This window comes from Cryptosporidium sp. chipmunk genotype I (assembly GCF_004936735.1).
Source record: "Cryptosporidium sp. chipmunk genotype I strain 37763 chromosome Unknown contig_37, whole genome shotgun sequence".
NCBI classification, from domain to species: Eukaryota; Apicomplexa; class Conoidasida; order Eucoccidiorida; family Cryptosporidiidae; genus Cryptosporidium; species Cryptosporidium sp. chipmunk genotype I.
In genome coordinates, this window is record NW_027125620.1 from 1 (window position 1) to 22,892 (window position 22,892).

General features: G+C 34.8%; 8 protein-coding genes across 8 annotated transcripts; 4 read left to right on the forward strand and 4 right to left on the reverse strand.

Annotated features, from left to right (window-relative positions):
* Window positions 1-17: 17 nt before the first annotated feature.
* ELE39_002964 (2 H domain) lies at window positions 18-1,196 on the reverse strand (the record flags this gene model as incomplete). The annotated part of the gene is made up of 1 exon (XM_067346068.1): window positions 18-1,196. The coding sequence occupies one exon, from the start codon at window positions 1,194-1,196 to the stop codon at window positions 18-20; it is 1,179 nt and encodes a 392-aa protein (XP_067199724.1).
* A 355-nt stretch (window positions 1,197-1,551) lies between these two features.
* On the forward strand, window positions 1,552-2,349 carry ELE39_002971 (type zinc knuckle; the record flags this gene model as incomplete). The annotated part of the gene is made up of 1 exon (XM_067346075.1): window positions 1,552-2,349. The coding sequence occupies one exon, from the start codon at window positions 1,552-1,554 to the stop codon at window positions 2,347-2,349; it is 798 nt and encodes a 265-aa protein (XP_067199731.1).
* Window positions 2,350-2,438: 89 nt separating this feature from the next.
* On the reverse strand, window positions 2,439-4,325 carry ELE39_002972 (uncharacterized protein; the record flags this gene model as incomplete). Its single annotated transcript, XM_067346076.1, has 3 exons — window positions 2,439-3,572; window positions 3,626-3,786; window positions 3,866-4,325. 3 exons carry the CDS (start codon window positions 4,323-4,325, stop codon window positions 2,439-2,441), a joined length of 1,755 nt encoding a protein of 584 aa, XP_067199732.1.
* Window positions 4,326-4,672: 347 nt separating this feature from the next.
* On the forward strand, window positions 4,673-7,420 carry ELE39_002973 (uncharacterized protein; the record flags this gene model as incomplete). The annotated part of the gene is made up of 1 exon (XM_067346077.1): window positions 4,673-7,420. The coding sequence occupies one exon, from the start codon at window positions 4,673-4,675 to the stop codon at window positions 7,418-7,420; it is 2,748 nt and encodes a 915-aa protein (XP_067199733.1).
* Window positions 7,421-7,739: 319 nt separating this feature from the next.
* On the reverse strand, window positions 7,740-9,311 carry ELE39_002974 (uncharacterized protein; the record flags this gene model as incomplete). The annotated part of the gene is made up of 1 exon (XM_067346078.1): window positions 7,740-9,311. One exon carries the CDS (start codon window positions 9,309-9,311, stop codon window positions 7,740-7,742), a length of 1,572 nt encoding a protein of 523 aa, XP_067199734.1.
* A 205-nt stretch (window positions 9,312-9,516) lies between these two features.
* On the forward strand, window positions 9,517-11,250 carry ELE39_002975 (2 transmembrane domains; the record flags this gene model as incomplete). Its single annotated transcript, XM_067346079.1, has 1 exon — window positions 9,517-11,250. One exon carries the CDS (start codon window positions 9,517-9,519, stop codon window positions 11,248-11,250), a length of 1,734 nt encoding a protein of 577 aa, XP_067199735.1.
* A 620-nt stretch (window positions 11,251-11,870) lies between these two features.
* On the forward strand, window positions 11,871-21,563 carry ELE39_002976 (very large low complexity; the record flags this gene model as incomplete). The annotated part of the gene is made up of 1 exon (XM_067346080.1): window positions 11,871-21,563. One exon carries the CDS (start codon window positions 11,871-11,873, stop codon window positions 21,561-21,563), a length of 9,693 nt encoding a protein of 3,230 aa, XP_067199736.1.
* Window positions 21,564-21,762: 199 nt separating this feature from the next.
* Window positions 21,763-22,767, reverse strand: ELE39_002977 (uncharacterized protein; the record flags this gene model as incomplete). The annotated part of the gene is made up of 1 exon (XM_067346081.1): window positions 21,763-22,767. One exon carries the CDS (start codon window positions 22,765-22,767, stop codon window positions 21,763-21,765), a length of 1,005 nt encoding a protein of 334 aa, XP_067199737.1.
* Window positions 22,768-22,892: the final 125 nt, after the last annotated feature.

A 22,892-nucleotide genomic window follows, 5' to 3' on the forward strand; every position in this document is an offset into this window, starting at 1 on the left:
ATATATTTTATAAACTCCTATTCATTACTGTTAATTTTTATAGAAGAAATCGTTTTATATACTTGTTCTTCATTGCTGTTGACTCCTATCTCTTGAAATACAGACAATTCATTAAACTGGATTTCGGAGATGTATCCGGGACCAAAGCTTTTTTTGGAGTATGATCTTACTAGCTTACTTGAATTAAATGTTAATCTATGCTTCTCGCCTTTATTTCCGTATTTTGTATTGATAAAAGTTACGTGTGGATTATAATTTTGTATTATCGAATCTGTTAGATTTTGGCTTTTATTGTTGATCTCAGAATTGAAATTAGATATTGTTAAATTAATCCCATATCTTATCAGTATCTCGCTAAGTTTAATCCAAAGTCGTTTAATTATTGCAACTTTATGATTCTCAGATATTCTTGCATATACGACTCTAGAATTATGTGGAGATCCAAAGTAACCTAGACCATTTAACCCCACAGGGAATCCCTTTTCAGAAGATGATTCTTCCAAAACTTCTTGAAACTCTTGAGTCTCTTTCAATTCGAGTAATGCATTTTCACAATTTAAAAGTTCTTGAGGTGTTTCTACTCGAACCAACCCCAAAGTTATGTGCAATTTCTTCTCACCAATGAAATATGTTGGTTTAATTTCTCCATATTCTACTGATTCACTTACTACTGTTTTTAAAGCTTTGAACTCTTTGAATAGGTTGTAAGAGTGCTCATTAAATGCCAAACTGAAGAAGTGAGTCGGACTTTGATTTACCTCAACATTTTGATCTCTTTCCTGCGAATCATCCATAAACTCTAAATGTTCAAAGTTTGAACCAAGCTTAGCAGCTTCCTCAGATTCATTACTCTCAGAATTTGAGGAGTTGCTATCTTCCGTAATAACTTGCACATTGTTTGTAGGTTTAAATAATGACAGTTTTCTCATCAAACTTGCTGGAATCTGACTCAAGTTCACATACTCATTCACCATCCTTCCCTCTTCTACACTGCCAGACTTCTGAAAGATGTTGTTTCGTATTTCAACAACTTTTACTGGTGGGAATAAAATCGACTCATCTAGCTCTTCGATTTCATTTGAGTGAAAATGATTGCTTTGAGAGGAAACGTTATCATTATCATGGCGCTCTACTTCCAAAGCTCTGCTCTCTCTACTAAATTGTTTTTTAGATTCTCCTCCTTTTATTGCAATCATAAATCATTCTACTTCGTACCATTAATCTCGACAGTTCAGTTTTACTACTGACATTGCAAGCAAAAATACAGCGCCAAAACATTGGCGCCATTTGTCGATCTAATTTACAGTTAAAATTATTTGAAAGAGGTGGGCTTATTAATATTCAAAATTATTTTGTGGCAATAAACGGGTATAATTTGACTCGGTAAATTGCTATAAGTCTTAAATGTTTTACATCTTATTCTGTGAGTATTTTCATTAAGGAATATAACTATCTTAAGCAAATAGAATTAGATAATCGAGTACATGCTGGTAGTTATCAGGAAACTAAATAGTAAACTAGCAACAGGATAATACTGGTATTAATGATAAAATGGATCAAATTATTGACGATAATGAGTATCCTTCCAATTTCCCACTAGAGAAAATTACTTCTCATTTGAATATTTCCTTAAAATTGCTAGAAAAAGCTCAAATTCAATGGATGAATGAGAAAGAATCCCTCCTTCGTGAAATAGAGAGGCTGAGAATGGAAAATAGAACCTTAAGAATGGAAGTCAGAAGTAGTGAAAATCTTGAGAGAAACTCTGTTTCTAATACTCCAAATACCGGCAGAATGAAAGGTTATTATTTAGTAAATAATGACTCTGGCCAGATAATTCCTATTCCTGCAAATCCAGTAAACCAAGTTGTTGAAAGAAGCTGCAGCAATTCAAACAATATGAAAAGAGCAAGTGACCTTCTTGAGATTCAAAATATTACTGACAGAAATACAAATATTATTCCAAATAGAAATTCGATTTCTGCTTCAAGAATTATTCAAAATGAACAAATATCTCCAGCTACAAGTTCACAGAACTGCCGAGTAAGGCATATACAGCTTGAAGACGAGAATAGTGATCATGAACCATTAGAGAAAAAGAAAAAAACTATCAAATATAGAGAAGTTGGAAAAAACATTGGCAAGAAAGAACAGAGAAATAATCTTCAAGCATTTGAGTGTACTGAGTGCTCTAAATTCTACAAAGCTATTAATAACACTAAGGCATCAAATAGCCAATCAATGTGTAAACACCTAAAGCAAAACCTTCTTCAGAATTCAGGAAGGCATAGGTTCAAGCACCCTCCGATTAAATCTCCACCTGGGTATTGGGATTTGGATGAAATTTGATATAAAAAGGCGTATAGTAAAATCTTAACATAATATCTCAATGATTTTTTTTTTCTCTTCATTTCTGATTCTGAATTGTTAATATATAATTATCCGGCGTTAGTAAACGGTAAATCCTTTCCATTAGGTATTAGGTTAGAACCAGAATCAGGGTCAGCTTGAAGTACGAAGACGGCCCAATCTCTTAAAATGTGATTGATCTCCTTCAGGAAGGGCGACTTACATTGTAAAGGAGTACAATTTGTAGAATGCACTGCTACAACGAGAGAGCAAGCTGGCTCTTTAATAAGGCGTGGTCTTTTTTCAATATTCTCTAGAAGTGGAGCAGTTGTGGCTTGATCATTACCCATAAGTTGTCCAAGATTTCCAGAAATAAGTATTTCTTCCTCTGTTTCTTTGCCAAATACATTACCATAGTTTCCCGTATATACTCCGGATAAAGGACCAAATTCTAATTCTTTTTCTAATCCAGGCTCGAAGATTTGGGTTTCTAAAGTTCCTCCAAAAGCCATATCCTGGAGTTTTCTAAGCATTATATTGTTATTGCTGCCAATATCACCCCATCTTCTTTTACTCTCTCCATTTTCAAATTCATCGGTTTTAAATCCTTTGGAATCACCACAAATTCTTTTTTCCTTGATACAATTCTTCGTACTGTTTTCAAATTTGGGATTTCCAAATTCTACACTATTATCCGTATCAATTCCCATACCCCTCATTTGAGCTACTTGGATGTTTGCTTGACTTTTCTTCACATAGTGAGAAGAGGAAGTGAACAGATTGTTTGAAATAGTGTCTGTTCCTCTTGGTGTAGTGGCATTAAAGTTGATTGGAAACTCTTGAATATCCTTAAATTCCGAAAACTCATTTAAAGATGTAAAGATATCTTCAACTATTTCATCTGACACCTTATCATTCTCATCAAATGTCCCTGAAATAATTTTGTATGTCTCTTCTTCGGGGATTTCTTCTCCAAACTCGTACTTTTCCAATGCTTCTGGAGGAAAAATGACGTTGAAACCCTTTGGACACCAAATTCTGCCTCTTGAGTACTTAATAATATTACAAATCATAGTTGCTCTTTGATAAAAAGCAAAGTTTGAGCCAGTATATGAAGGTTGAGAATCGTCTGGACAAACTGCTATTGGTGGAATAATCTGAAATGCCTTGCATCCTTCAATTGAATTAACAAATCCTGCAGGACAAATTCCTCCATCCAATTCCTAAGATAAATTTAAATGAATTATTATCAGTATCTTTATTTCCTTTAACTTACGGAAAATGGAATAACGCGATATCCTTCACATGCCCAAGATATAATATCTGGAGTAACTTCTCCAGTATTTGAATTAGTTTCAGATTCGTACTTAAGTCTAAGTTTCATCCCGGGTGGACATGCTAAAGAAGGACCTATTTCTCTTTTCTCCTGGCAAATTCCTGATTTAACAAGTTAAAAAAAATATTAGACCAAATAAATTTGGCATGGTACGCAAAAATACTCATTTTGTAAACTTACCTGGATATAAAGACGACTGTTTAGGAATAGTACCTGATGCTGAGCTAACAAATCTTCCCATGTCACCAAAACACTCTGTTCTTGGCCCCAGAGATACCTCAGCCATACAAAGCGGCCCCCAAGGAGTCCATCCTTTTGGGCATCTAACCTGAACGGGCCTAATTAGCTCAGGAACTCTATTATCTACTCCTTTTTCTTGTTTTCTAGTTAATATTGGTTCAAACTCAGGCTCTTTTTCCGTCAACTTATGAAGCTCAAGAATCTCGGTAACGTTAACATCGTACCTGGGAAACTTATCCTTCCACGGAAGAGGCTTATAATCTGACTTTAATTTTTGAGGTCCATACATCTCAGCTGGGTTTGTTGATCCTGAATAATCATGTCTTTCTTGAGCCACATTTCTTTGTGAAACTCCGTATTTAAAACCTGAAACAAGCAATAACAATATTGAAAAATGCATCTCAGAACTAGAAAATGCATACCATCTGTTTAACTTAATCCATCCATGTTTCTTGAACTTTTATTAAGAAAAAAAAAGCCTTTTTGCATGTTTTTTATAATATTACCAAATTACCCGCCAAAACAGTATTTTTATGATACCCCAAAAGGAACGGAAGAGATTAGGAAAAAACAGAACTGGCAAATCATTAGGTGAAAAGTGGTAAAAGTATACGTAAAGATTATTTTACATGAACCCTAATAGCGAGCCAAATAGTGGTTAGGAGAAAAAAAGCTAAATACTTTAAAGTTTGGAAAAATGTTTTAAAGTGGGAATAGATAGAATAATACAGGTACTTCCGGTTAAAGATGAGTAGTGAGATTGAGTTATCCGGGATTTTTTCTTTGCCAGAGATAGAAAAGCTAATAGGAGAGAAGGTGATTTTTTCGTCAGTTTTACAAAATGGTGTTTCGACCAAAAGCGAACAGGAGTTGAAAATATATAGTTATCCAAATAGAGATATAAGTGGATCTATCTTAGAGACAGAATCAATTCTGAATAAAGTATTTAATAATGATAACTTTTCTATGATGGATTTATCCACTTCGGAAAAAAATGAAATCAATGTAGAAAGTGAAATTCAAAAAGGTTTGAAGAGCCACTACGTCTTAGCAGACAATTCTGTTAGAGAGAATCAAAACATTGAAAACTGTGGGAACAAACTTCCAGAAACCAACGGAAGAACTACCCACGATGATTTAAACGAGCATTCTGAAGCAAAAGGTACAAATAGTATAAACGAAATTGACCATTTTATGGATGCTGATGGGAACTCTGCTGGTTCTGAGTTGGATTCATTGGATGGCTATACAACATTTGACTATGGTTTTGATGGGAGTGGAATTATTTCTTCGTTTGAAGACTGGGAAAGTGACGACAATTCATTAGTCTTTAGATATAATGAAATGGCTTGGCCTGAAAACGCTATTTCAGAGGGAGAGCGAGAAGGAGAGGGGGAGGGGAATAAAGACGAGGAGAAGGAGGAAGAAGAGAAAGAAGAAGAAGAAGAAGAGGAAAATGAAGAAGCGGAGGTGGAGGAAAGTGAGGCAATAGGAGATATATTTGAGGAAGAAGATCCAGACAAAAATCTAGGCGAAACTAAATCTGAAGAAATTGTGCCTAAAGAAGGAATGGGTGAATGCAAGGATGATAGTCAAATCTGTGTTAATGAACCGAATTTTATTGAAGAGTCAGAATTTGTTGGCAATCAAATCGAAATAGGTAATGTTGAGTCTATTAGTAGAAGTGATCAAATTGATACTGACGAAAGAGATATTATATATATAAAAAGGAGACCCGGATCTGAAGGCAGCTACAATGCTGAAGGGGGAATAATGCACGTGCCTTCAATTGAGCAAGAGGTAGTACTGGAAAAGATTGCAGGAGAGAGTGTTGAGGCTTCTCCATCGTCAACGAAATTCAGGAAGTGGCTTTCAGTTAGTTCAGGAACTTCTAAAATTCATTCATATCTAGGAAATTTAAAAGGCGAAAATTATAAGGATGGCTCTGGGGTATCTGGTTCAAGTGCCTTGAGGAACATATTTAAAGTTGGAGGAGTTTTTAGAAGAGGTGGTTACCTTTCAAGCTCTTCTTTTAACTCGAATCTGGTTACAAGTTTGGGGAGTATTATTAATCAAACAGAGAAGAGCAATAGTAAAACTTCCAAAAATGAGAATTCTGGCCTATTTCATGTAGAAATTTCAAATGGAGCTCAGGAGGCCAGGAGAAACTTGAGACAACGTACCCTTCCGATGAAGATTTCTACAAAGTTTCAGATCAACAATAAGACAAGAAAGGCACGGGAAAATGATGTTGGGTCAATCTGGCTAATCAGAGAAATTTATTTATCTTTAACACCTCAGATTCTAAAGCTATCAATGAGTATGGACGGAGAATGGCTAATTTTGGGAAGTCAAGATGGTATTATACGACAATGGAAGTTTAAAGATGACTTAAAAGGTTTTGGCATGGCTTTGTCAACAACTTCGCAAATAGAGCCATTTTTTAATGAAAAGGAGGACTTTAATGTACAAGCTCATTCAAACGCAATCATATCTTTGCACTGGGAAAATGATGAAAGAAGCCACAGGTTCCTTTCAAGTAGCATGGACAGAACCGTGAAACTCTGGGAGGCAGGCTCTGAAGAGCCAAATGCCGTAATTAAATGCTCAGATTGGCCAACATCTGTTTCTTTCCACCCAATCGAAAAAAATATTATTTTTATTGGCTCGTTGGATGCATCTGTACAAATTTTGAGGCTTATTCCTAATGAGGATCCTTCTATTAAATTCCTTACAAAAGTAGTTGAGACAATTAGAGTGCAGGATTTGTTGACTTCCTTATCCATTTCACCAAATGGTAAATATCTTGCCTGTGGATTTAAGGATGGAGGAGTTGCGTTTTACGACGCCAGAACACTAAAGTACAGATGTGATGTGGATTGTAGAAACAGAAGAGGAAAATCTTCAAAAGGTAGAAAGGTTAGTGGTATTTCTTGGAAAAAGGACAACAAAAGTGTTCTGGTAACTACTAATGATAGCAGAGTAAGGCTATTTAATTTAAGTGATTTATCAACATTTATCAAATTCAAAGGACATATTAATGAGGAAACCCTTCTTTCTGCTCAGATCTCTAATGATGAGAAGTTCATTGTGTCTGGCTCAGAGAATGGGTACATATGTTTGTGGGATCTTCAACAAGATTTTGGAAGATCCATTTTCGGAATCCAGTATAGCAAAAATAACCCACATAGCTCTAACTTTCATCCATCTCTTGGTAATAAACAAATTTCTTTAAGGTATGATAGGATAAACATTAGAAGAGGCCCCACACAACATTGTGTTGACTCGTTCAAGGCATTTGACTCGTCCCTAACCTCTACTATACTCGCTCCGACCGCTTTCTCCAAAAAGATTATTAAATTCTTCAAAATGAACCAAAGGAATTCACTGAACTACCCTTCATTTGGAAGCTATATTAATGAAAAGAATGCTCAGATATTTATCGCTGTAAACAGAAATGGACAAATCAGAATTTTTATGAACATTCCTAATTAGTAACAATTTTTGAAAATGAGCTTATTCTTTTTTCTATACTCTGATAAAAGTATCTCTCTTTTCTATAAAACTGTGCCTAAGATATTAATTATATCTTTTTAATTAAATACAAACATAATCACATTTTAAAGTATTTATTGTTTTTAGATTTTCATTTAAATAGCATTAAATTTATATAAGGGCTTCTAGTGTTTTATGATCGAGTACATAAGAGTGACAAATTGAGATCTAAAGATTTTCACAGTATTAAAGCTCGGGTATATAATTTAATATTCTTTTCAATTAAGCCTGAAGCATCTAGTCTTGATTATGTCTTTTTTCAAGTAGGAACAAATCCAACCAAGTTTACTATCTTTAACTCTTTATTGTTGGAATCAAATTTTGCATTCAGACACATGTTTCCCTGAATAAAACGAACGTATAATAACAAATTATCCATATCAAAATTGGGATTCGAGCATATAGAAGGTTCCTGGGTGTTTTCAATAGATAGTATTCTTTCAGCCACTTGTCTGGTCAAGCATACATCCTCCAATAGCAATTCATCCCAAGGTTTTGGCAAAGGTGTCGGATAATGTATACCGAGTTCGAGAAATATTTCGTCATTCTTTACACTTCTTCTGGAGCTAAGTACAACAGCTTCAACCCAAATTACCAACTCATTTTTTGGGTGATATATATCACTCACATGCTCAGAATTAGCTTCTAATACTGAGGAAGATTCTTGTACATTGAAATCATCATTATCATTTATATCAGAATAACAACAGTTTAAACTCTCAAAATTTTCATCTTGGTGTTCTAAATCCTCTCTAATTTCAATATCAGCACAGTTGTCAAAGTCAAAATATTCAAAGCTTTGCAAATCGTCTACAATTTCGGTATTCAATATTTCGTTTTCCTTATCTTCAGCTGAGTTAGAAAAAACCTCAATAACAGAATTAGAGTCGGAATTGGAACCATCTGGTTCGTTAAAGCATTCATCTTTGATTTCTAAATTCTTTAATAATAGCTCGTCTTCCAACAAAGAGTTACTTAAACAAGAATCTGAATTAACTTGATTCTGTACTTTTTGATTTAAAGTAGCTTTGTAATTTTCATTAAATACCTGATCATTTTTTCTTACCTTTGAACCTGTGTTTGATATCACAAAATTTGAATAAGATCTAATATCTAAGATTCCCTCAGAGGTTTTAATTGGTTTCTTAATAGGGTTTTCTAACAAAATGGAGCTAGGAACATTTGTTAGCATCTCTTCTGTATTTTCATTATGCTTCTTTACTTGATCATAAACCTTTTCTTCAGCATCTCTATGCATGATAAAGGTAAGCATCCCAGGTAATAAAAGCATAACTCCTCTTTTGATTTCAGGCTCACCTGATAGAAGAACTAATATATGGGCACTGCTGTCTCGCTGATAAAAAATCCCATTCTTTTCAATATTTTCTCTGTATTCGCACCAAAAGCTTATGAATTCATCTAATTCAGGCATGTGTCTGAATTCCATTGCAGAGCATACGTTTGTGCCATCCGTGAAAATGAGCTTCATCATCCTATTCTTAGAAGGAGAAGTAATCGACACATATTCCATCTTAGCCAAATCTGAGTTAAAATAGAACCGATTCCTAGACTTAGCCTTGGTTACATCCTCAGCCTCTAGTAATTGTAATAAATGAACTCCTTTTAAGTTAGTTTTATGCATGGAATGTATCTCCAAAGGTAGACTACCTCTTTTAATAATTTTTGATAAGTCTACTGAAAGCAAAAGTTTTAAAAGTTTGACAGAATATTCATCGTAGTCCTCTTTATATGGTTCTAATAGTCTCTCAACCTCCTCACAAACCTGAATTTGTAAATCCTTTAATATGTTTTCAATCAAATTTTTGCTCATCAATCCATTCAATGTTCAGATATCAGTATATAGGCATTAAATGTATTTTTTGCATTTTAATTTCATTTGAATCACCGAGTATTATTCAGGCCGATTAATCTTTTCTTTTTGTATTTGGATCAAATATTATTTGGTACCATATACAATTTAGCGGGAACTTCAATTCCAATAATAAGAATAAAAAATAACAGAAAAAATTGAGATTATGTTTGAAAAGCTTAATATAAAAGAAAAGGGATGTACTGACGAATCTTTGCTTTCTGATAGGTTTCATATTCAGAAACTTCTTTTAGATTTTGACAGGGAAGCATCTATTCACCTGGATGATGACAATACTAAAAAACTTTTAATTCATTTTTCTAAGATTTATTCAGAGTCCATTATTCCTTTGACTGCAGTTACAGTAAATGAAGACCTTCTGAGAACTTGGAGTCTTTTTGATATTTATTTAAAATTAGAAAGGTGTGGTGGCTGCATTGAGCACTTCATATTAGCATTTCAAATGATTTCTAGTATTTTAACCACAAATCCAAACTCTGTATATTTATTATTTACTCCATTGAATGAAAGAACTGATATATGTCCAATAAAATACATATGTTTGATGCTGAGTAAGTCTTTTTATGGTCTTGATCCCAATTCTCCAGACTTTGAAAACTTATTATACAGTATTAGTTTTTTACAAACTGATTATGTTGGTAACGACATCAAAGATGAATTTATTAGAGGTTTGGAAAATATTGAAAAAGAAAATTTGAAAGCTATTGGGAATTGTGGGAGTGAAAACAAAAAATTCAAATTAGAAGAATTAGTTGTAAATTTAATTACTGATTCTCTAGATCTATTTGAACTAATCCTTAAGTACATAGATGATTTAACATTTATGTATGAAGCAGACTTTAGGCAAACAGAAAATTTTATCATTTGTATTAAAACTTTAATAGATACATACTCTCCCATCTTTCAAGCAATTCTATCATCTAAAATGATGTTAAAATTGCATGGGAAGGAAACTGATAAAATTAAGGAAACACGAATTATTGTTTTGAGGATTTTCGAGAGGTTAACTCTGGTTTTATCAAATACAGGCCTGCTTCCATACTTTCTTGAATCTCTTAATAGAGAAATAGTTGGCAAGCGAGGTACTGTTTTTGAAAGTTTAATGGATATTCTTTCTCCTGATTTTCCAAATTGGTACACATTTAAGTACCAAGGATTGAAGGAATCGAAAAACTTCATTTTTTCTCTACAACTTCAATTTACTGGATTCTTGTTTTTAAAGACCATATGCAATAGCGTAGAAGAGTCATATTCTGCCGTTGACATGTTTTTAAATTTAAGAAAGCATCATATACCCTTTGATGAGCTCCCTGACTTTATCTCACAAAGCAATTATTGGTTTAGTGATATTAAAGACAAGCTTAACTTTGATCAAGAAAACAGTGTTTTTGGAAATTTCTCAGAATACGGAAACTCATTACCACAATATGTAAACAGCATTTTCTCCAATTTATTCTATAGGGTGGCTGCGGTGGCATTTCATAATGGGCTCAAACTCCAACAAAATATGATTGATTTTTCTCAAATCACGGAGACGTTTCATGAAAGTATTATAGGCAGTGAAACTCTGGCTTTAAAAAGACTTTACTCTCTGAAGATTGATCTTTTTATTATTAATATTCAAATTATTGCTTTCACTATTTCCTCAATCGTATCCATTTCTGACGACATTATTTCCGATTATGAATTTATAAAGTCCAACCCCACAGCAGAAATTATTTCAATTCTTCATTTATTTTTGGTCTGGATCTGTGAGTTTGTGTTTGAATACAAATCTAAGATTCCACAGTTCTACCATATTCTTGAGGAAATTAATATGATAAAAATTAGGCTTCCTATACTACATAATGCCTTTAATAATAAAGAGACTACATGTTAAAATAAAATACAGCATGTTTGAGCTAAAGTCTAGTAATTATTGATTTGTTGTTTACAAATATGAGCCAATCATTGTGTCCGACGAGGATTATTCTTTCTGGCCCTCCTAATTCTCATAATGCTATTCTAATTAGGCTACACACTAAATAGCAAATTCATATTTCTAATCACACAAACAATAATGAGTTGGAAAGTCATGTGTTTTCTTAGTTGAAGCAAAGTCTTCATTAAATCGAAAAAATTAAGTTGAATAGCTTAGGGGTCTTGTAGTATAATTCCCCTTTTATTTTTCTTTTAGATTTGTTTTATTTTGCCTAGAGGCTAAGATTGGCTAATTTTTTAGAAAATGGCGCGCACTTGTAATTGTTCATTTTTTGTGTTGCATCGGTAATTACTATTTGCTTTATATAATAATTAAAAAAAAGAGGACTTTGAAAACTACAAGTTTGATAAATTAGATAGAATTAGAGAGATCAGATTAGCTATTCAGCTAATAATCTATGCATCTAGGGTCGAAACGAAAAGAAAGTATCTGCAGAATTAATACTAAAAGAATATATGGCAAATATCAACTAATTTAGGTGGGCAAAGATAATAGCGGTAGGAGCCTTTATATCAAAGATGGATAGAAACAGATGGGCTGGACTATTGAAAAATTGTAACAGATGCCTGCTTTCATTCCAAGTATATGCAAGCCACCAGTATTTAGAAAGGGGGAGTACCCAAGAAATAGAAAGCCTGGTCCTGAAGGATATTCCAATAGTTATTCGTGAGAGAGTTGAGAATTATGCAAAAAAAAGTGTTGTGCCTCAGAATATTTTTCCAAAAAGTCAAATATTTTTGGAAGAAGATGTAATTAAGACAATTTCATGTTGCTTTCAAGTAGATACGGAAGAAGCTTGCCGAATTTTTAGGGGATTTAACTACTTAAGAGAGGGTGGTTTCATTATTAGGTTTACAAACACAGATGATCAATTTCTATCAAAAGAGATTACAAAAAGAAGCGGAAGTGATTCCGAAAGTAAATGCAGCAATTCTGGAGTAAACTCTGGAGGAGTTTTGGACTGTTTCTTTTCAGATGTGGACTTAATGAGCAAAATATACGACTTTATATTACAAGAACAGCTTTCACTACTAGATTCAGTGAAGTTTATGTACGAAAATGCAAACTTTGAGAAGGAACATTCAGGTTTTGGAGCAGTTTTAAAGAAGGCTTGTTTTGGAGAAGTCCTTTGGGGAAAAGAACAAGATTATCTAACGAAAGAAATGGCTGGAGGGCACTCTTCCACTTTCAATATACTAGATGAGCTTTGGAGATGGTATTCTAGGCTAGTTAATGACCATTTTGTTGATTTTGACGATCCAGAATTGGAAAGAGTTTTTGGAGGTCCTTTATTACAGAGCTATTCTAGACAACTTCTTGAGTCTAACCTATTGCATACAATTTTGGTCGTTCTTCAGGCCCATAAGGGATATATTGGTAGTTTATCTGGGGTTCAAAGAAAGTTGGATACTGAGACGAACTCTAACGCTGATAATAATAAACTTTCTGCAGGAGAATCTCTTTCAAAATCTTCACCTCTGAACAGGTGTAGATTAATTATATCGGAACTTCAGTCAAAGTGTTTCCTTGGCAGTCTTTATACTCTTTACTCTTCCAAAGGAGGAGTTGGTATAGGACCACTCACATTTTGCGACAACAGCTTGGCTCACTCCACATCTATGATAGATCAGCTCAGACAAACTGCCTCAAATGGAGTGCTTTTAGCCAGCTCTCTAGTGCTTTTACTTTCGCCAAAAGAGATCACGATTAATAATGAAGACCTAGGGTTTTTAATTAACGTTGTAGTAACTTTATTAGATTCATTATTTTCAAATGACTCAGGAGAAGTTTTGTGTAATATTCAAGAGGAAAATTATAACTTCTCCACACCTGCGAGAGCTAAAGTCGCTACATTGAATGTAAATCCACAGAAACAGCTATCTGTGAGAGGAAACCTACTTTTGGTTCATGCAAAGGTTGTAAAACCTTTATTGCCTGCTCTAATATTCAGCTATGCCTCCATAGTTGTACAAACTCCAAATAGAGATTCACTATTGGCTCCTATTCTCAGTAATCCATCATTCTTTCAATCCCGTGCATTTTCTGACTCTTTGGAGAACATTCTTCATGCTCTCAGTTCCCAGCATCCTCTAAAGCAATACATTTCAGTTTCAATACTTTCAAGTTGTGAATTAGAAAACAAAGCTATTCAAAACAAACCTTTGGACATAGATGATCCTTACTTTTCGGAGGATTTGAATAATGATGGTAATAAAAAGAGTATTATTCTGGGAGAAGCTTTCGGAACATATTACCAGCACTTGGTTTTATATAGTATAATTAGAAACACAGTTTCAACATTTTCACTAAACGCATTGCCTTTTGTTGCAAGAATTTCAAAGCATTTAAGTTTTTTACTCAGAAAAGAACCTAGGCTAGTTTACAGAGAATGCTGGAGAGGAGACTATTTTAGACAAATTGGAGTCCATTTAATTATTGAATTATTCATGTCATCATTTCCATATGGAATTGTCGAATTTTTTGATTTGTTAAATAGTCTTGTCCCTGACTTTAACTCAATTCCAAAATTTAATCAAGCCGACATTGACATAGCTAAGCAGTCATTCAAGCTTTTTATGACTTTTTTAAGAACTCCAATTAAAAACATTTCTTTCCCTCCATACCTTCCTTCACTTGGTCTATCCCCTATTCCTGTTAACAATTGGAGCCCGGATTCAATCAGAAATGATTCTGAGCTCCCTCAGCTTCCTCTACATCTAGAAGTTTCACACTTAGAGACCCCAGACTTGGCTCTCGGAGCATCTTTTTCTCAAGCATCACTGACGGGAACACTTGAAGGATGTTTGTTGGACTTTTTAGAAATCAAACTCAACGATGTAACTCCTCTCTCTGCTGGATTTCCAAATGCAAGAAAATGCATGACACCTCTTAGAGTACTTCCAATTGGAGTTGCTCAGCCAATTCCTCTAAAGTCCCTTTTAATCGAAAACTCAGAAACAAGTTTTTCTTCACCTCTTTGGTCAAATTCACCCTATGGAACCTCTTATGACTTTCCTGAAGTTGAGATGCCTCCCTATTACCACATTCACAATACCAAAAGCACTTTAGAAGAGAGTAAAAAGGCCAAAAATTCTGATCTCCTCGATATTAATAAGCTCAGGCTTCCTTCTGAGCTTAATAATAACTCAACAGAAATCAAACTTGGCGATTTAGACCCTTTCACAATAAAATTTTGCTGTAAAAACATTCAAAATCCTGATTCTTTGCCATCACTACTCAAAATTTTGTTGTTAATTTGGGAATCTATTGGTCTTTCATTATCACAACTTGGTGGAAAGTTGTTAAAGCAACAAATTGAAATGTTGGTTTCCCTTAGCGAACTTATATACAGGCTTGCATCATTCCACCCTTCAATTATATTTGTTCTTGATCAGGAAATTTTCTCGTGGAACGCACTTATTCCGAATGTTTCTCAACAGGGATTAAAAGCTTCCTCTAGATTTGGGCTTTTGACCATCAAGACCATCCAAATGCTTAAGGGAATTTGCTGTCTAATTAGTAACAAGACTAATGGAGAGGAGACTGTGTCAGTTACTTTCCAAACGCTTCCAAGACTCATTAATCTTCTTCAGGTATCCCTCCAACCAATTGACTTACTCTCCATTGATGATGCGGTCCATGGAAACTTTTTAAAGCTTCAAGTCGGTTCTAGAGAGTTTAATAAAGGAAATGAACAAGTAAACAAGCAATCAAAATTACTCAGTTTTCTATTTCCATGGAGCCACCAATCTCACGATATTCCAATGTACTGGCTTGTTCCTTTGTTGGTTTCATGCATTGGTTCCAAAATTCTTGTGGATCCAGCTTCACAAAAAGATGCAGGCTATTATTCCCCATTACTTAAAGGTATACAGGGCTTCAACCTGGACGAACTTTTTAATCTGGTATCCAAATCTCTAGAAATTGTCGAAAAGCAACTGAAGTCTTATCCAATTACTGCACAAATTCTTGATTTTATTGTAACTTTACTTAAATTTTGTCCAGCTTCGTTCTGGGGTCTCGGGTGGGATAGGCATGCAAGACTTCTGCTTTCCACTTTGGGTGAGTTTAGTTACGGCTCAACTACAACTAATAAGATCATTAGAGATATTCAGTTTTTAATCAATGACTGCATAATATGCCAACAATGCTCTGAGGAGTTAGAACAACAGAGAGATTTATTTGGATTTTTTGGCAGAATCTCCCATTTTTCCATTCATACCGTTCTTTCTAGAATTTCAAGTTGGCAGTTCAATTTAGAATCAGAGAAGAACTTATTGCTCCTACGTTCGCTTTCAGTATTTGGATTATTGTTAAACTCAATGGACTCTGCCACACTAATAAAATCTGACGAGGATTATGAGCAACAATTGAATGAAAATATGATCAAACCTGAGGTTAAAGACGGTAACTCTTACACCTTAAAAGATATCATTCCCAGTATTTCAGGAATTGCATCATCTAATCATCGTGCTATTATAGCTACTCTTCTTAAACATATCACTGAAACTGGCCTGATACCTTCCTTGCTTACAATACTATCCTGCGAATACAGTATTCACTCTCAGTCATTTAAGAGATCACGGTATTCACAGATAGCAAAAGATGAATTGAATGATATTCCTGCTCCTTGGGAATTACTTATTTCAAACTCCATAGTTACCCAAGCAATGGAAAAAAATGAGTCTCTTTCCTTTACCCTTGCTCTCCATCTTCAGCACTCAAACTCTCAAGTTATTTTTTTAGACAAACTCCTCGTTCCTACTTTCGAATGTAGTAATACTCTTCCTAATAGAAGCGGGGAATTGTTCTCTTCTCCGGATGTTATTGTTGCTCAACAGGTTGTAACTGAAGTTCTTAAGGTGGTTCAAAAGCTGCTCAATTCCGTTGCTGATCTTCAAACTAACTCGGATCTACTTTGCTCTCTAAGAAAAGCTCTAGTTCAATGGATTCTATCCTCTTCGTCAAATCAAGGCTCACAGATTTCAAATAACTTGCTTAACTCCCCGAAATTTAGTTGGTCAGACACTGATATTATCTCACAGCATATACATTCGAGAATATCTATCCTTTATCTGTCAAAGAAGCCAGTAATGAATTTGGTCAAGTCTTTGTTTTCGCTCATGCTTAGCTTTGTTCCTTCATCTATGACTTCAAATACGCCAATTTTTGCAGCAAAGTTCCTTTCTTCATTCTGTTATATACTTTCATCAGGGCCTTCAGTAAATAACTGTGAGCAAAGCCAACTGCAAAACTCCAGATTGGATATAATTCTTGAGCAGATTCTAAAGCCATCTGCATCTCTCTGTTCAATACAACAAGATTTCCTACTTTCACTGACAAACACTAAGCTCTTTCCGTTACTAATAAAACTTCTCTACCAGGAACTTGACTTTGTGCTTTTGGCTCCAATATTTAGCTTTTTAAAGACTTTTGAATTCTCTGAATCTAAGTTACATAACCAGGACAAAACCCCGATTGAATTTTGTAAAGTGGTTCTGGAGCTCATTAACTTGTTTTCCGCATCTCACCCTTCTACGCTTATTGGATCAACAGGAAGCTTTTCTTTTGAAAGGCTGGATCATGTCTTAAATCATTGTAAATCTAATCTCACAATACGTTCTGGAAATCAAGCTAATGGGTCTCTTCCATCCTCCTTTAGTAGGATCGGGCTAATTTGCCATGCAATTGTTGGAATTCTCGAGAAATCCAATTCACTATTAGCAAGTATCAACAAAACTAATCTGATAATTTCCTCAAATCTGCTCAATATCTTGAATCTTATTCCGTTGTCATTAAATCTACTAAATCAGCTTTTTGAGAATACAAAATCTAAGGATTTCTTGATCAGAGAAATGTTTCTTAAGACAAAAGATATTGAAAGTAGTCCCTCTGCCACTTCAATCTGGAATATTGTTATTTCAGTTACCCAGAATCTAACTTTACTTTGGAATTGTCTTCAACTGAATCCCAATATCTCTCAGGCAAAGCTACAGCTATTAACCATAATATCTTCATCTGTTGCATGTACATATCACTTAACTTCCAGGTTTATCAGTGTATCCACTAATCTGAGCTTTAAAAACTACGATAAACTCCCAATTTTTCTGAGGGAACGCAGAATATTTGATTTTGTCAAATACCTTGTCTCAGACAAAGCTATAAGTGAGATTCTTCACTCCTCTAAGAGCTCTAAGCTTATTTTTGGCCTATTCCTTAGATCCAATAACCACTTTTTAGAAATTGAGGACAAGCTTGGAGTGCCGATCAAATATTGTGTATTCAGTAAAAACAACTGTGAATCCGCTCACGACTCTGAATTAACTAGAACTCACAACTTCTATTCAGATAATTCCTTGGAACAATTTGTTAACAAATATTACTATGAAAGATACCTCAAATTCTCCCACTTAATCATTTCAAATGAATCAATTAACAATCTCACAGAATTTAACATATCAAAGATTTGCGAATTTCGAGATCAAAGTGCTAAAGATTTGAGATCAAGTTCCTTTGACCCCAGTAACCAAGCTTTTAAACTTCCTCCTTCTAACAATAGTGAAACTTCTCAGCTTGCTACTCTTGAAATGGTGTGGGAATCTGGGCAGCTTTTAGCTCCAAAACAGCATTTTCCTCCAAACAGCACAAGCCTTGAAAGGAAAGATGGATCTTTACAAGCAAGTGATGAAGATCCACTCCTTAAGCATTCTGTTGTCAGCTCCAGGATTAAAGAAAGGACAGAAACTGTATCACCCCTGCTAATATCTAGGAATGAGGCTTCTAATTCTAGCCTAAGTCGAATAGCGGAAACCCCTTCATTGCTATCACTTAGAAACTCCTCTTTCATTCATAAAACAAGGCAATGGGGACCTGAATTTGAACTGGATGTTTCTGCAATGCTGGTACTGCTCTCATGCTCGACTGCAGCTTGCATTTCTGTTCCTCACTCAGAAATGGATATTCAATCTTTACTTAACTTTTCCAAAGAAATTATATTCCAAATTCGTCGAGAAAATTCTTCTAGAAGCTTTCTTGAGTCATTTATGTACCTTTTAACTAGCTATAATGAGCTTGTATTCTATTTAAAGACACTACTTCCTGTGGTAATTGCAAAGTTTAGTAGCCTGGTCACAAACTCCTTCCTCTCAGAACTGGCAGTACTTTTTGACTCTACAAAGTTAGGCTTAATTAATCATTGCATTAGTCTAGCTCAGAAGGAAAGTCATGATTGTGAGTTAGAGATGGCTAATGAAAGTCCTAAAACTCCTATTCTGGATGATTTGTCACTAAAGAAACCTCGATTCCTTCCAAATCTAATGATGACCATTCTATTTTCCACATGTACTGACTTGTTGACTTTTGACCTTGTGTCTAACGTAAGACTCATCCTTGGGAGAGCAGAAATGATTGAGACTCAAAACTCATTGAAAGCCCTTAAATCTTCCACAGGAGTAAAGAGTGGTGAAAAGAATGACTCTTACACCCTCAATCTTACCACTATTGCTCCAAATAGCTCATCAGTTTGCTTATCTTCATCCTGGCAAGATCTTAATTACCAAAATTTAAGAAATGGTCAGAGAATAAATCATGAGGCGTCAGAATTTGGAGGTTGTGTTGGAAACCTAATCAATTATATGCCTGTTTCGGAATTCTCAGAAAAAAATCAAAGATCCAATATCAGAAAATTGTTTTCTTCACTTATTGAGCAATGTTGTAGGTATATCATTAGAAACCTAAGAAATATATTTCTATCCCAAGAAAAAGCAATTCCCTTCCAGATTCAAGCTCAGAATAGAGGCGAAATCTGCCTGTCTAACTTTGACTTCAAGTACATTTGGACAATCCAGTCTTATCAGACTATGAAGAGTTCAGTTGAAATCCAAAACTCACAAGAAAATGATATTTGCTTATCCTGTGATTTAACAGCTGCGGTTTATCTTCTCCTTTTTGCCCTAAAGCAGTTATCTTCTCTCATAGAAGTAGAGGACAACACGCCTATTATAGAAAGCACTACAATAGCATTACTGCTGGAACTAACGTCGTGTTCCATGCAATTTTATAAGAAAAATGGAAAGGTTATTCACAGAATTGCTAATGAAGTAGGGAATGTAGATTTTAATGGCACTTTACTCAATTTTCTCTCGAGCTCTTTGATAGCTCTCCCAATCCTTTGTCTTTCCATTCCAGCGAAAATATTGGAAGTTATATATATTGACAATAGGAAAAAGCTCATTCAGGATATTTCATCTGAGTTTACAATGAATACTTCAAACTTGAAATATCCAATAATAACCAGAATCAAAGAATTACTTGTTTCAAACCCTTTTATGTATGAACTCAATATAGATATGGCAGTCAAGATAATCCCAATATTAGACTCTGTAATTCAGTTAAGCTCCACCTGTCTTGAAAAGAACGAAGCTCCCAGCTATAGCTACCAACAAGCAATTCTCAGAAAAGGCCGCATTGAGTCTATTGGGTACTTTAAACCTCTTAAAGTACCGTTTCTGAGCTGGAGTGAGGCAGCATACCACTCATTACTGGCATCCACAATGTCTTGCCTAGTTGCAGTTTCCTCTACTCCACAAGGGTGCGTTTTTATCCTCAAAAGCGGAATACTAGTGCAAATAGCTTCAAACTTCTTCCTTAATGGGTTCAGATTTACAAATATTTCAGCTCCCTCAAAGCAATTGTATGAAAGTTCCGACAGCGCTCTTGAAATACCATCTATTATAACCTCGTCTAACTCATCCTTCTGGCCCTCAACGTATCTCACAGTTGAACTTGGAGACCAAACTATTAGAAATCCTATGCACATTTTATGGTGTAAACTCATTTCTCTTGCAACGAATGTATTTGCATCCCTTGAAAAATTCTCAAATAGGATTTATCCCGAAGTCGATAACAGTTTACAAAACAAAAATCTTAACGCACCTATCCAAGGAGGAACTGAATTCAGGCATTCTATGAATACCTATACAGAGAGGATACTGCGTGTGCAATCGGTTCGTAGCCTTAGTACTATTTCTAGAAAATTCAAAAACACAAAAATGGGTGAGGAAACAAATACATATATCTCAGAACAATTTGTGAGAGATGACTCTCAAGCAAAGGAAGGAGTATTGAAATTTATTCAGCTTGTTGAACCAAGAATTCAACAAATTCTCTCTGAACAACGACAGATTTCCCAGCTTGCGACTTTGGAAGAATTTAACCTAGGTATTGATTTAATCAGAGCAACAATTGCTCTAAACATCCCTGAGCTAAGATACGAATTGACAGAAATCCTCAGAAAATCTCTTAGGACTATTAGAAGCATATCCGTAGTGTCTCTTGGCCGTGGAATCACAGAAACATTTGACTCATTTAAACCAACTTCAAGAATCGAGAGAATTTCAGCGGGTCAAAGCCCAGAAACTTTGAATTTATATCATCTAGACAGTCTCCCTGCTCAAGTCCCATCAATTTTTCATCAACGATGTTGCACCATTTTGTTGAATTCAGTTAGGAGTATTATTGATACATTTATCTCAGAAACAGGATTTTCTCTTGAATTACGTGGGTGTAGAGAACTGCTTATGCAGTTGTTTCACGATACTATGGATTTAGGTCGCCCAATATTGCAACTACTGGAGGACATTCCGAATCACTGTTATTCGGTCTTCACAATTGTGAAATCTAAAGGGGGAGAACCTTTCCTTCCTTTATCTTTAAACATCCAAGCTTTAAACCCTTCAGAGCCTTCAATTGGTGATTTCCTTCCAGAATATAAAAATTCATCGCTAAATAAGAACAATGTGGAATTTAAAGGAATAGCCAGAGTTTCAGCCATTACTGAGTCATGTTGCCTACCAGAAATGATCACTTTCAGCTCATTTGTACATTTGCTTAGCTCTTTGGTTGATACCATTGCAATTTGTGGAGCAAAGTGCCTCTATACACTTGAGAGTTTAGAGGCTTCTGATCAACACAACGACACTATTAGAAGATTCTTAGAATTCCTTCACCTTTCCCAGGGCCTCAACTCCTCTTCGCTTTTGGATTCATCAAGGAAATTAATTGAAAAGGTCTATGCAAATCTCAAATCTAAGCTTGGAGATCAAATTAATGTGGAAGTTGTTGGACTTGTTGGAATCAAGAAAGATCCCATTCATACCCTTTTATTTGACAGACTCTCGAATACGAATAGCAATGTAAGTTCTGGGATATAAACAAATTCTTCTACTAAGGTTTGTTTTATTATAGTAATTAATGATCTAAATGCTTCAATCATAGAATTAGTCTACGATTCTTACACTTTGTCTTGATAATTTTTTTTTCGGATATTTTCAATTTGTATTCAACAGAATTATTGAATCAACTCCAATCTATTTATATCTCTATATCCTGGAAATTAACATAACTAATCATTTAACTTGCATTGAATTGTCTTTCTTTAGTCATAGGATTTGTCTTTTGGATTAATCTTGAATCTTTTTTTGGATTCCATCTTGCAATTAGTTCACTCATTTGTATTGCAACAACTGCAGACGCCGAAGTTGGAGATAGCCCACAATCCTCATCTTCTTTTCGGGTGTTGTTTCTACTAAAGGTAATATTTGAAAATTTACCCTGCTCATTTGTTTTATATATCTTCCCCACTAAATCACTATTATGTGGTCTCTTTTTTAGACTTTTATAAGTAATATGCTTACTAGCTCTTGTACTGCTTTCATCCCCAGTTGTGCTTTCTTCCATTGCTTCAGTAAATGCTTGAACAGATGGAAGGGAAGAAGAAGATCTAGGTCTAGTTGTAACCTTGTAACTGTCCGAACTTCCATCTGAAATTAATGAGTGTCTTCTCAAAGAGTTGTTCTTTACTTTTGCAAAAGTAAGTGAAGGGCCACTTGTTATGTTGTTTTCCTTTTTTTCCCTCCCTAACGAGACTTTTCTTTCAATATCATTAAAGCTTGAATCATCACAATCTTGCTCTATTGGAACTTCGCCTCTTCTTGATCTAAAACCAAATCTTCTTGCATATCTTGGAATTAGTGCAATCGCCAGAATAAACAAACCAAAAATAATTACTGAGATAAAAAACATCAAGGTCAATACTTGGGTACCGTTATAAATAATTTCTGAAGTTCTTAAGCTATTATATCCATGAAATTCAGAAATACCATTAGTACCATCTTGCTTTTCAACTCCAACTCTTCTTGAAGCTATCAGAGAGTCGTCCATTTTTGTTATCTTAGTCTGAGAAGAATTTCTTGCATCTCCAGCCTCACTCTTAATTTTCATTTGATTGTTTACCTTAAGATTGTTGTAAACTTGGGGACCATTTACTACATTTCCTCCTTTGCTTTGCTCCTGTTTTATTCCAAAAATACTCTCACTTACTGAAATAACTAAGAGTAATACTAAAAATATTCGCATTCTTTACATATCGATTGTACCAAAGTATGGAGGAACGCAAAAAGATATGTAATTTGTTCTCATCTTCAATAACTTTGAATTTTAAAGAATGATCCTCGCTTTTTAGGATAATGCATGCATGTGAA